The sequence below is a fragment of the Saccopteryx bilineata genome, chromosome 5 (assembly GCF_036850765.1).
Source record: "Saccopteryx bilineata isolate mSacBil1 chromosome 5, mSacBil1_pri_phased_curated, whole genome shotgun sequence".
In the NCBI taxonomy this organism is placed as follows: Eukaryota; Metazoa; Chordata; class Mammalia; order Chiroptera; family Emballonuridae; genus Saccopteryx; species Saccopteryx bilineata.
In genome coordinates, this window is record NC_089494.1 from 266022957 (window position 1) to 266034980 (window position 12024).

Sequence of the window (12024 nt, forward strand, 5' to 3'; positions counted from 1 at the left end):
GGTGGGTTTGTACATGTATGAGCAGGCATGTATGCATGTGAACAGGTGTGTGTTTGCACATGTGTGGGTGTGCACTGTCACAGGTGTGTGCACATGTGTATCATGCTTCCAGGGGTCTGTAGCTCACATGTGCTCAGTCTCTGATGTGACTGTGTGATGAGCAGAAGCTTGACTTCTATGGAGGCTTAAGGTCCCTCAGGCAGGCGGCCTCTTGCACTTCCAGGGCTCTTTGTGATGCTTAGGACACGTCTTTTCCTAGAACGTTGGCCTGTTTCTAGCGTGGGCCCTTTGGAGATCTGACTGTGGACATAGGAGTGGTCTGGGGGCTGAGGCTCAAGTTCTGGGTAAGGATTGCTCATTTGTTGTCCATTCAGTGAGGGTTGTCCTAGGGCCTTGGTCAGCAAACTGCGGCTCGCAAGCCACATGCGGCTCTTTGGCCCCTTGAGTGTGGCTCTTCCACAAAATACCACTTGTGGGCGCTACCTCAATAAGGAATGTACCTACCCATGTAGTTTAAGTTTAAAAAATTTGGCTCTCAAAATAAATTTCTATCGTTGTACTGTTGATATTTGGCTCTGTTGACTAATGAGTTTGCCAACTACTGTCCTAGGGTCTCAGCTGGACTTGGGGACCGGGGGGCTTTTGCACTGCAGTCCCCTGCTGACAAAGAACAGGCAGTTGCTGGATGTGAGAAAAGCAAGTGAACCTCACTCAACCTCACTCTCACAGAGAAATGCAGGGCAAGACAAGGGGGTGGTGCCTGACACTGGGAACCCCGAGGGCTGACAAGGAGGCCAGCTTCCGTGGGACAGGCAGGCTGAGTCATGCCTTTGTCATGGCCCCAGGGGCAAGGTTTGGATAAAAATCCCCATGATGATGGAGATAATCACTCCTAGCTAGAGGGGGTTTCACCACTGACTCATTCGTGTGGACGTTAACATGGCCACAGGCCATCGGCACAAACTGGATTGCACTGAGTGACTCGGGTGGCTTGGGCCTGCTCAGCATCATCCCGGTGTGAGCCAGACAAGGGAGGTGTCGAGTCACATCATCAGGAACAAGGATTTCTGGAGTAAAGAGGGTGCTGGTTGGGGTCTCAAGATGACAAGGATACCCCAGTGTTAATGATTCGCTGGAGGCATGTAAAACTGGCGTGGAGTCCTCCAGTGGATGATGTCAGAGAAGAGACAGGTCAACACTAGAAGGGCCTGTCTGCACGGTCTTGGGGACCAGGTGCAGCTTCTGGTGTCCTCCCGTGGTTGTGCCCTGCGTGTGTAAGGGCCTGGCACGCACCAGACCGGTACGCAGGCCTCTTCGGACAGGTAGTCAGCCCTCCGTGTGGCTGTTTTCTGCCCAGGATGCACACTCACAATGCAGGGAGCTCCAGAAGCCCATGTACGTCAGGTTAGAAGTAAACTGAATTTATTCATTCTTGGCTGTCCCCACTGGTGGTGGCAGCTCTGGCAGCTGGCCTGTCACTGCCTCTCCCTCCTTGATGGAGCAGCCGAGATGGACAGAGGGGACCCTGGGACTGTCCTGAAAGGGTGGCCACCGCGTCACTGCCTGTCCCTCCTTGATGGAGCAGCCAAGGTGGATAGAGGGGACCCTGGGACTTTCCTGAAAGGGTGGTCACCGCATCACTGCCTGTCCCTCCTTGATGAAGCAGCCAAGATGGATAGAGGGGACCCTGGGACTGTCCTGAAAGGGTGGCCACCGCGTCACTGCCTCTCCCTCCTTGATGAAGCAGCCGAGATGGATAGAGGGGACCCTGGGACTGTCCTGAAAGGGTGGTCACCGCATCACTGCCTGTCCCTCCTTGATGAAGCAGCCGAGATGGATAGAGGGGACCCTGGGACTGTCCTGAAAGGGTGGCCACCGCGTCACTGCCTCTCCCTCCTTGATGAAGCAGCCGAGATGGATAGAGGGGACCCTGGGATTGTCCTGAAAGGGTGGCCACCGCGTCACTGCCTCTCCCTCCTTGATGAAGCAGCCGAGATGGATAGAGGGGACCCTGGGATTGTCCTGAAAGGGTGGCCACTGCGTCACTGCCTGTCCCTCCTTGATGGAGCAGCAAAGGTGGATAGAGGGGACCCTGGGACTGTCCTGAAAGGGTGGCCACCGCGTCACTGCCTCTCCCTCCTTGATGAAGCAGCCGAGATGGATAGAGGGGACCCTGGGACTGTCCTGAAAGGGTGGCCACCACGTAGTCAGGGTTTCTGCTGGCCAGAGCGGAGCATTGGAACTGTGAGAGTGTATGGGCTGGGATGGATGGAAACATCTCGGGTACTGGTGGACTTGAGTTTGCTCTTAACCTCCCCTGCAGACACGGTGGTCCTTAATTTCTCAAACTCATTAACAACAGCAGAGCACTGGGTGAGGAAATGGCACATGACATTGGTCCCAGCCCTTTTCCGTGCGGGGCTCAGATGTGACCAGCAGTCTGATGTGTGCTCTTGACCGTGAGTGCTCAGCAGCAGTGGTGAGGAAGGCAGGGGTATCTCTTCCGCTGCGGGCCAGATGGCATCCAGGGTCTGCTGACACCCAGGGCTCTGCTTGCCACAGGAGGACCCAGCTCGGGCCTTCGGTTTCTCCAGTCACTTAGCAGGGACGCCCTGGGGCCCCTGGGCAGCCTCCTTTGCTGTGTGTGTGGACCCAGAAGTCCTGGGGGCCTGGCCTTGGAGGCGGGCCCTATCTGTCCATGTAGATTCAGCCTCAGCACGTCCACAGCTGCTCATAACTGGCTGCAGGTACCCTCAGCTGGCCCGTGCCCTAGAAGCCAGGGCCTGGCCCTGGGCTTGATGTCTGTGTCTGTGGTCTTGTTTCTCTCATCAGTCTAAGGTACAGACCTTGGGTGTCTGCACCACTTGCACACATCCCAGAGCCAGTACACCTGGTCTTCACGCAGCCTCCAGGTTCCCACTTGGTGTGTGTTTGCACATATGGCGTCTGCTGACCGTATTCACTGTGTCCCCTGTGCCCCATGGGTGCTTGGGCATGCCTTTCGGGTGGGGGCCAAGCGGGCCTCCCCCAGCCCTGGGCGCCCCAGTCGGGAGCCTCTGTGGTTTGAGGCCTTGCAGCTCTGGCCACGTGCAGCTCTCTTCTGTGAGTGGCTGTGCACATACTTGGCTCTTTCCACGTTGGGTTTTGTGTTAGATTTTACTTCATGTGTTCTACACACTAATGGGTTATGTGGAAAGGTGGAGACGGCAGTTTCTCTGTTACTTGTCTTTTTCTGTTCGATTATAATTAAAGCACAGATCTATTCATAGTTCCCTTTATGTCTTCTTTTTTTGTTTTCCTGTTTAAGAAGGCCCTTCATACCCCATTTTAAATAGGTTAGACATGTTTTAAAATACAGATTTTTGGCCCTGGCCAGTTGGCTCAGTGGTAGAGTGTTGGCCTGGCGTGCAGGAATCCTGGGTTCAATTCCCGGCCAGGGCACACAGGAGAAGCGCCCATCTGCTTCTCCACCCCTCCCCCTCTCCTTCCTCTCTGTCTCTCTCTTCCCCTCCCGCAGCCAAGGCTCCATTGGAGCAAAGTTGCCCCGGGCGCTGAGGATGGCTCTGTGGCCTCTGCCTCAGGCGCTAGAATGGCTCTGGATGCAACAGAGCAATACCCCAGAGGGGCAGAGCATCGTCCCCTGGTGGGCGTGCGGGGTGGATCCCCGTTGGGCACATGCGGGAGTCTGACTACCTCCCCGTTTCCAACTTCAGAAAATACAAAATAAATAAATAAATAAAATACAGATTTTTTTTTTGTTTTTTGAGAAAGACAGGAAGGGAAAGGGAAGAGAAGCATCAACTCATAGTTGTGTCACTTTAGTTGTGAAATGATTGCTTCTCATATGTGTCTTGACCAGGAGCTCATGTCAAGCAAGTGACCCCTTGCTCAAGCCAGCAACTGTGGGCTTCAAGCCAGTAACCTTGGGATCATGTTGATGACCCCACACTCAAGCTGATAGCCTTGGGATCTCAAACCTAGGACCTCAGCATCCCTGGCCAAAGCTCTGTTCACTGTGCCCTGACCGGTCATGCACACGTTTCAGATTATTTAAATGTATTTTTAATGGTTTTCTTGTACATTTGGGTCTTCAGTCCTTTTGGATCTTATTTGGGGTTTTTATCCGTTCCCCGTGCTTTCCCCTGACAAGAGCGGCCCCCCCTGTGACGACGGCAGGCTGGGGGCCCTCCCAGTGTGTTCTCCAGGGCCCCCCCTGTGACGACGGCAGGCTGGGGGCCCTCCCAGTGTGTTCTCCAGGGCCCCCCCTGTGACGACGGCAGGCTGGGTGCCCTCCCAGTGTGTTCTCCAGGGCCCCCTCCTGTGACGACGGCAGGCTGGGTGCCCTCCCAGTGTGTTCTCCAGGGCCCCCTCCTGTGACGACGGCAGGCTGGGTGCCCTCCCAGTGTGTTCTCCAGGGCCCCCCCTGTGACGACGGCAGGCTGGGTGCCTCCCAGTGTGTTCTCCAGGGCCCCCCCTGTGACGACGGCAGGCTGGGTGCCCTCCCAGTGTGTTCTCCAGGGCCCCCCCTGTGACGACGGCAGGCTGGGTGCCCTCCCAGTGTGTTCTCCAGGGCCCCCTCCTGTGACGACGGCAGGCTGGGTGCCCTCCCAGTGTGTTCTCCAGGGCCCCCCCTGTGACGACGGCAGGCTGGGTGCCCTCCCAGTGTGTCCTCCAGCCTTGTCCCGAGCTCCTCTCCTTCCCCGTCCGAGCCGGGCCTGTCCCTGCCACCCTCGCAGGCTGCTCTCTGTGACCACGTCTTCCTCCTTTGCCCTTCCCAAGAATGCCAGCCGTTCTTGCTCAGCTGTTCTTCCGATGAATTCTAGAACAAACTTGTCGAGTTGCCTGCATGCTTACTTAGGCTAGTACATTTTATTCACTTTATGACCAGATTAGGGACAGTTGTGTCCATGCTGGCTCTAGGCTCCAGCAAGGAAGCGTCCCTGGCCTGTAGGCTTCTTTCCTGCCCTCCTCCACGCTGCCTGGTCACTCTGGGGCGTGGGCAGGGGGAGCAGGCATCTGAAGCAGCTGCTGCACAGGTCTCCCTGTTGCCCCTGGAGGCAGCTGGACTTGCCTCCCTGTTCAGGCTGCCCCGCGTGGCTAAGTCCAGTGACAGCCATAACAGGTAGACCTAAATTAAGTGGAGAAATTTTGGGGGGAGAATTTTAAAGATGCTTTTACTCTTCAGTTAATCTGTAAATCATTGCCATGCAAATTAAAACTCTGACATGGTTTTCACAGATTCTGATCTTAAAATTCCCGCTACCCAAAATTGCCATCAGTACTCTAATTAAGGGCATGAACCCTCTTGTACACGTACCAGTTTCTTTTTTTTTTATTTATTTTTATTTTTTAATTTTTTTAAAGACTTTATTTATTCATTTTAGACAGGAGAGAGAGAGAAAGAGAGAGAGAGAGAATGAGAGAGAGAGAGAGACGGGAGAAGCAGGAAGCATCAACTCCCATATGTGCCTTGACCAGGCAAGCCCAGGGTTTTGAACCGGCGACCTCAGCATTCCAGGTCAACACTTTATCCACTGCGCCACCACAGGTCAGGCCGTACCAGTTTCTTTAACCAGCAGTGCTGAACGTTGCTGTGTGGGAGGCTGATGAGGGCACTCATTCAAGGGACAGGTGGGAACCGGATGAAGCAGCAGTTCTGGAGGAGAGCAGTGGGCTCGCAAATGAATGCGCTGAGGCCATGGGTCTCCATGTGGAGAAAGAAAACGATCCCCATCTAACAGCAGCGAAATACATGAATTCTGATGAGTTAAAAGGTCTGATTCACAAGAGTGTTTTTAAGGAAAAGTTAATAAATGATAGAGGGATGTTTCTGTAACACCCGAGACCAGATTTCTTAACTGAGGCAGAAAATATACAAGCCATGGAGGAAATGATTAATACATGTCACTAACTTAAAATCGAAGTTCTTTGTGTTATTTCAAAAACATACATTTCCTTAACAAAACAATACAGTACTGATTGGGAATAAATAGGTTCAAACTGTATATAACTCACAAAGGAATAGCACAGTGAGCTGTGGAAATGAGCAGAAGAGGGGGCGCCCCAGGCAGGTGAACTGTGGGTCAGTACTCCGCCTCGGGGGGGGGGGGTGCTCAGGGGGAGCTCGGGGGTGGCGTGTGGTGGGGGTGCTCGGGGGAGCTCGGGGGTGGCGTGTGGTCAGGGGTGCTCGGGGGAGCTCGGGGTGGCGTGTGGTCGGGGGTGCTCGGGGGAGCTCGGGGTGGCGTGTGGTCGGGGGTGCTCGGGGGAGCTCGGGGGTGGCGTGTGGTCGGGGGAGCTCGGGGGTGGCGTGTGCTCGGGGGAGCTCGGGGTGGTGTGTGGTCGGGGTGCTTGGGGGTGGCGTGTGGTCGGGGGAGCTCGGGGGTGGCGTGTGGTCGGGGGTGCTCGGGGGAGCTCGGGGTGGCGTGTGGTCGGGGGTGCTCGGGGGAGCTCGGGGGTGGCGTGTGGTCGGGGGTGCTCGGGGGAGCTCAGGGTGGCGTGTGGTCGGGGGTGCTCGGGGGAGCTCGGGGGTGGCGTGTGGTCGGGGGTGCTCGGGGGAGCTCGGGGTGGCGTGTGGTCGGGGGTGCTCGGGGGAGCTCGGGGGTGGCGTGTGGTCGGGGGTGCTCGGGGGAGCTCGGGGGTGGCGTGTGGTCGGGGGTGCTCGGGGGAGCTCGGGGGTGGCGTGTGGTCGGGGGGTGCTCGGGGGAGCTCGGGGGTGGCGTGTGGTCGGGGTGCTCGGGGGAGCTCGGGGTGGCGTGTGGTCGGGGGTGCTCGGGGGAGCTCGGGGTGGCGTGTGGTCGGGGGTGCTCGGGGGAGCTCGGGGTGGCGTGTGGTCGGGGGTGCTCGGGGGTGGCGTGTGGTCGGGGGTGCTCGGCGGAGCTCGGGGTGGCGTGTGGTCGGGGGTGCTCGGGGGAGCTCGGGGTGGCGTGTGGTCGGGGGAGCTCGGGGGTGGCGTGTGGTTGGGGGTGCTCGGGGGAGCTCGAGGGTGGCGTGTGGTCGGGGGTGCTCGGGGGAGCTCGGGGGTGGCGTGTGGTCGGGGGTGCTCGGGGGAGCTCGGGGTGGCGTGTGGTCGGGGGAGCTCGGGGGTGGCGTGTGGTCGGGGGAGCTCGGGGGTGGCGTGTGGTCGGGGGTGCTCGGGGGAGCTCGGGGTGGCGTGTGGTCGGGGGTGCTCGGGGGTGGCGTGTGGTCGGGGGTGCTCGGCGGAGCTCGGGGGTGGCGTGTGGTCGGGGGTGCTCGGGGGAGCTCGGGGGTGGCGTGTGGTCGGGGGTGCTCGGGGGAGCTCGGGGGTGGCGTGTGGTCGGGGGTGCTCGGGGGAGCTCGGGGTGGCGTGTGGTCGGGGGTGCTCGGGGGTGGCATGTGGTCGGGGGTGCTCGGCGGAGCTCGGGGGTGGCGTGTGGTCGGGGGTGCTCGGGGGTGGCGTGTGGTCGGGGGTGCTCGGCGGAGCTCGGGGGTGGCGTGTGGTCGGGGGTGCTCGGGGGAGCTCGGGGTGGCGTGTGGTCGGGCTCTGAACTGGTGCATTCAGACTGCTGACACTCGGTGTGACTGCTCACATCTCCCGTGTTTGTCACCGTCTCTCTTTGCTGCTCTTCTTCTTTGTCCCTGTTTCGTCTTCCACTCTTTCTCTGTCTTTTGTGGTTTGAGTTGAGTGTTTTGTGTGATTTCGTTTCTGCCGTTCTTAGCGTGTAATACCTCTTCCTTTTGCTTCCTTTCACGGTTGCCCTGTGGCGACTCAGTGTGCTTGCATGGCCAGTCCGAGCCCACGGTCAGTAACACTGTGTCGCTTGGTGGGTGTCGGGAGTGGGGTGCGTCACAATGCCACAGTGGCCCATTTCGCTTCATCCCCTTGTCATCCCTGTGTTCACCACATAGAAGCACACGTATGCACACAGAACACATGTTCATAAGCACAGGCTCACCGTTGCCCTCACTGTTTTGAACAAACATACTAGATAATTATATTCACTTATTCTTTCTTTGATGCTTTTTGTTCTTTATGTGGATCTGAGTTTCTGACCTGTGTTCTTTGTCCCCTCTCTAAAACACTTGTAACATTTCTTGCAAAGCAGGACTACGGACAATAAATGACTTCTGTTTCTGTTGGTCTGAGAAAAATACTCTTTTCACTTTGGAAGATAATTTCACAGGGCCCAGAGTTCTGTGGTGGTGGGGTTTTTTATGTGGGTATAACATGGTTTCTGAGGCAGATTCGGTATAATTCTTAGCTTCTTGTGTGTGCTGTCCCACCCGTATGCCCCGCCCCTGGCTTCTTTCAGAGTCTCGTCTTTACCTTTGATTTCCTGCCGACGTCACACCCTAGGCCTGGGCCTAGTTTTCCTAGCATTTATCCTGCTTGGTGTTCTCCAACCTTCCTGGATCCGTGGAGTGGTGTCTGAGGTGATTTGGGGAAAATTCTGTTATCATCTCACATATTTCTCCTGCTCCTTTTCTCTCCTCTGGTGCCGCTCTGTGTTCCTCCTCCTGCAGCTGTCCCGCAGCCACTGGAGGGCCTGCTCTGGGTTTTGCAATCTTCGTTCTTGTGCTTTTCAGTTCTTGAGCATTTAGTTGACCTGTCCTGTAGTTCAGAGATTGTTCCTCATTCGTGCCCCGTCGGTGAGCCCATCAAAGGCATTCTTCTTTTCTGCAGCAGTTTTTGTCTCTAGCCTTTCTTGTTGTTCTTTCTTAGGATTTCCGTTTCTGCCCACATCAGCTGTCTGCTCGTGCGTGCTGTCTAGTTTGTCCATTAGCTTACTGATCAGAGTAGCTTTAAGTTCCCTGTCTGATCATTTCAGCATCCCTGCCATGTCTGATTTTGATGCTAACTCTCTTCAGATTGTTTTGTGCCATTTGGTGTACCTTGTCATTGTTTTTTGACTGCCAGACATGGTGATATACTGGTTGAAAAGGCTGTCGCCGTTTTTCTTGCTGTCTCTCTTCAGAACCATTTTCTGCTGTCACACCCGTTAGGGGAGAACAGCACGAAGACTTCAAGTCCTGTGCTAGGTCCGTGCCTCTCCAGCCTTGCAGTTTGTCACTTCTCACACACCTCTCAGGTAGACATCAGCGTCACACACATGCATGCATGTGCTCACACAAGTACCGGGTGCTGCATTCACTTGTGGTTAACCACATACATACCATGTGAGTGCACATGCACACATGTGCTCATACACTGTCCTCATGAGCTGCAGCCTAAATGGTGAGATGCCCTTCCCCCCCAGGGGCCTCTCCAGGACTTGTTCTACTTTGAACTTTTGTGACTTAGTTGCAGAAACTTCCTGTGATAACCAGGTGCTCTTTTGAATTGCAGTTACGCGAAGGGAGACTTGGACATATCTTACATCACGTCAAGAATCGCAGGTACGTCTTTGGGCTTGAACCACAGGTGCATCCCGACTCTCCTGCATGGAGACAGTCCTGGGATGCTGGCCTCCTGCGCATCCCTTGCTGCCGTTTGGGGGGCAGGAGGGCTTGGCTGCTGGGGAAGGAAAGGGCACATCTTGGGCAGCCACTCACAGGCCAAGATTTGTGGTGCCTCTGTCCCTGTGTACAGGGTGCCTCTGGGCCCTGCAGTGGATGGGGCCAGTGTTGGCCCTGCTCCTCCCCCCGGAGCTCTAGGCCAGGAGGGGAGTGATGCGAGGCCATGCACATGTAAACTTGTGTCTCCAGGGTCCAGAGACTTGGAGACCGTGTTGTGCATCGGATCTCAGCTGAACCTAATATCCCAGGTGCACCGTCTTGAGATCCCAGAGGGTCTTCTATGAATGCGGAGGGGCAGTTGGGTGGGGTGGGGGGTTCCTGTACTGCACCCCTCTCGGCACCCACTGTACTAATTGGTCACCAGCTGCGGGAGGTGAGAAGCAGGGGCCTGGCTGTCCCCAACCCCCCAGAGGGCTGACGTAGGCTACTCTCTTTCAGTGATGTCATTCCCGGCAGAAGGTGTGGAGTCGGCCATCAAAAATAACATAGAAGACGTGCGGTTGTTTCTGGACTCCAAGCACCCGGGACATTATGCCGTCTACAACTTGTCCCCGAGGACGTACCGGCCCTCCAGGTTTCACAACCGGGTGAGTGGCCAGGCTCTGCTCCTGCTTCAGTGCAGTTGTTTCACGCCCGTCCTCAGCTTCATGTGGCACTAGGCTGACCTTTGACCTTCCCAGGCAGTGAGTGGAGCCCCTGGCTCTGGGGCTGTGATGGGAGGGCTGTGTCTTCAGGGCTGTGATGACATGCCATGGGTCATCTCAAGGACACTGATGAGAAGATTGAACTGGTGATTGCAGCAGCAGCAGAGCCTCCTGCTTCTCACCTTGGGGAGCCTGAGGCCACACACTGTTCGTCTGTTTGTTCTTCTTCTTTTTTTTTTTTTGGAGAGATTGGAAGGGAGAGAGAGAGGAAAGATGAGAAGCATCAGCTTGTAGTTAGGGCACTTTCGTTGTTTGTTAATTGCTTCCCATATGTGCCTTGACCAGGTGGGGCTCAAGCCAAGTCAGTGTCCCCTTGTGCAAGCCAGCGACCTTGGGCTCAAGCTGTTGACCTTGGGATCATGTTAATTATCCTGTGCTCAAGCCAGCAGCTGCTGGGGTTTTGAACCCGGGTCCTCAGCATCCTAGGTCGATGCTCTATCCACTGTGCTAGCATTGGTCAGGCAACATGGTTTCCTTGTTACTGGAACGTGCTAGACAGAGATGTTTTTTAGAGCTAGCCCAAACATGGAAGAGAGCTGACCCCAGTTCTTAGAAAGTCTGCATTCGCCTGGCACAAGTCCTGTCAGGAGCACGCAAGCCGGGGTGGGCACTTGTGGGGGGAGCCCGTCCCTGAGTGTGGCTGAGCCGCCCCCTGTGCCCGCAGGTGTCCGCGTGCGGCTGGGCAGCCCGCAGAGCCCCGAGCCTCCGCAGTCTGTACAGCGTCTGCAGAGACATGCACTGGTGGCTGCGGCAGGACCAGAAGAACGTCTGCGTGCTGCATTGCATGGTGAGTAAGGTCTCGACCTTGCCTTGCGCCTCATAGCTGGGCAGAGAGAATGGACACCAGGGAGGGTCCCCGTATGGCCATGGGAACAGGACAGAAGGGAACCCAGGGCATCAGGGAGTGATGGTTTGGGAGGGGCAGGGGTGGCTGAGTGTCCTGGGCAGGACTTGGCTGAGCTGAGGCGGTTTGTTCCCGCTGAGCACCTGCAGCTTGTTGCTGCCTAAGAATCACGGGGCTATGGGGCACTGAGCCGGCATCTGGACCCCTGGCCAGGCCTGGAGGAGCAACGGTGACCCAGGTCTGCGTGTCTCAACAGGGCTGCATCTCGCTAGGCAGTGAAGCCCGTGCTCTGTGTGCACACACCTGGGTCCCAGTGTCACCTGCTCCTTGGGAGAGAGTGCCCACACAAGTGGTCCCCGCTACTTTTAATGGGCCATGCAGTGTCCCCACGCGGCATTCCCTTGTCTGCCTGGGAGGCAGCAACCGCAGGGCTGATGACCGCCGGGTGCTGAGGCCACTGCCCTGTGCACTCCTTCTCTGTCCTTCCTTACTGTAGTGGGGCACCCCCCTTACCCCCTCTGCACAACGAGGGTGAGGGCATCACCCAGTGGGGCACTTGCTGAGAGTGCATTCAGGGGTTGGTGCTGCTGTACTAGTGTTGGTCACACCAGGAGTGACGGTGAAGAGGGTTCAGTCGGGGCGAGCATAACCGTGTCCAGGAGATGCTGCCCATCTGGTGCTTTTTGTGAAGGAGCCTTTTTCTTTTTGGACTGGGTTCTCCATCAGGTTCGTTTCTGTAAGTTCAGAACGTGCTCCCAGCCCAGATGGCGGGCCCTGCTGTCTGTCCCCCAAGAGGCGGCTGACTAGGACCCGCCCACATGCGCTGTCCTGTGCTGTCTGTCCTAGGACGGGAGGGCCGCATCCGCCGTGGCCGTCTGCTCTTTCCTGTGCTTCTGCCGGCTCTTCAGCACTGCCGAGGCCGCTGTGTACATGTTCAGCATGAAGCGCTGCCCGCCGGGCATTTGGCCGTCCCACAAAAGGTACCGCGTGTGTCCTGGGACG

The 12024-nt window shown here is 56.8% G+C and overlaps 1 protein-coding gene across 4 annotated transcripts in view; it reads left to right on the plus strand.

The window, feature by feature from the left end:
• GAK (cyclin G associated kinase) overlaps positions 1 to 12024 on the plus strand; it is a 69324-nt gene that overhangs the window by 34058 nt on the left and 23242 nt on the right. For all 4 annotated transcript variants that reach the window (XM_066280081.1, XM_066280083.1, XM_066280082.1 and 1 more), the window contains 4 exons: positions 9305 to 9354; positions 9913 to 10061; positions 10843 to 10965; positions 11869 to 12002. In XM_066280081.1, the coding sequence (XP_066136178.1) occupies positions 9305 to 9354; positions 9913 to 10061; positions 10843 to 10965; positions 11869 to 12002 (456 nt within the window). The remainder of the gene's footprint in view (positions 1 to 9304; positions 9355 to 9912; positions 10062 to 10842; positions 10966 to 11868; positions 12003 to 12024) is intronic.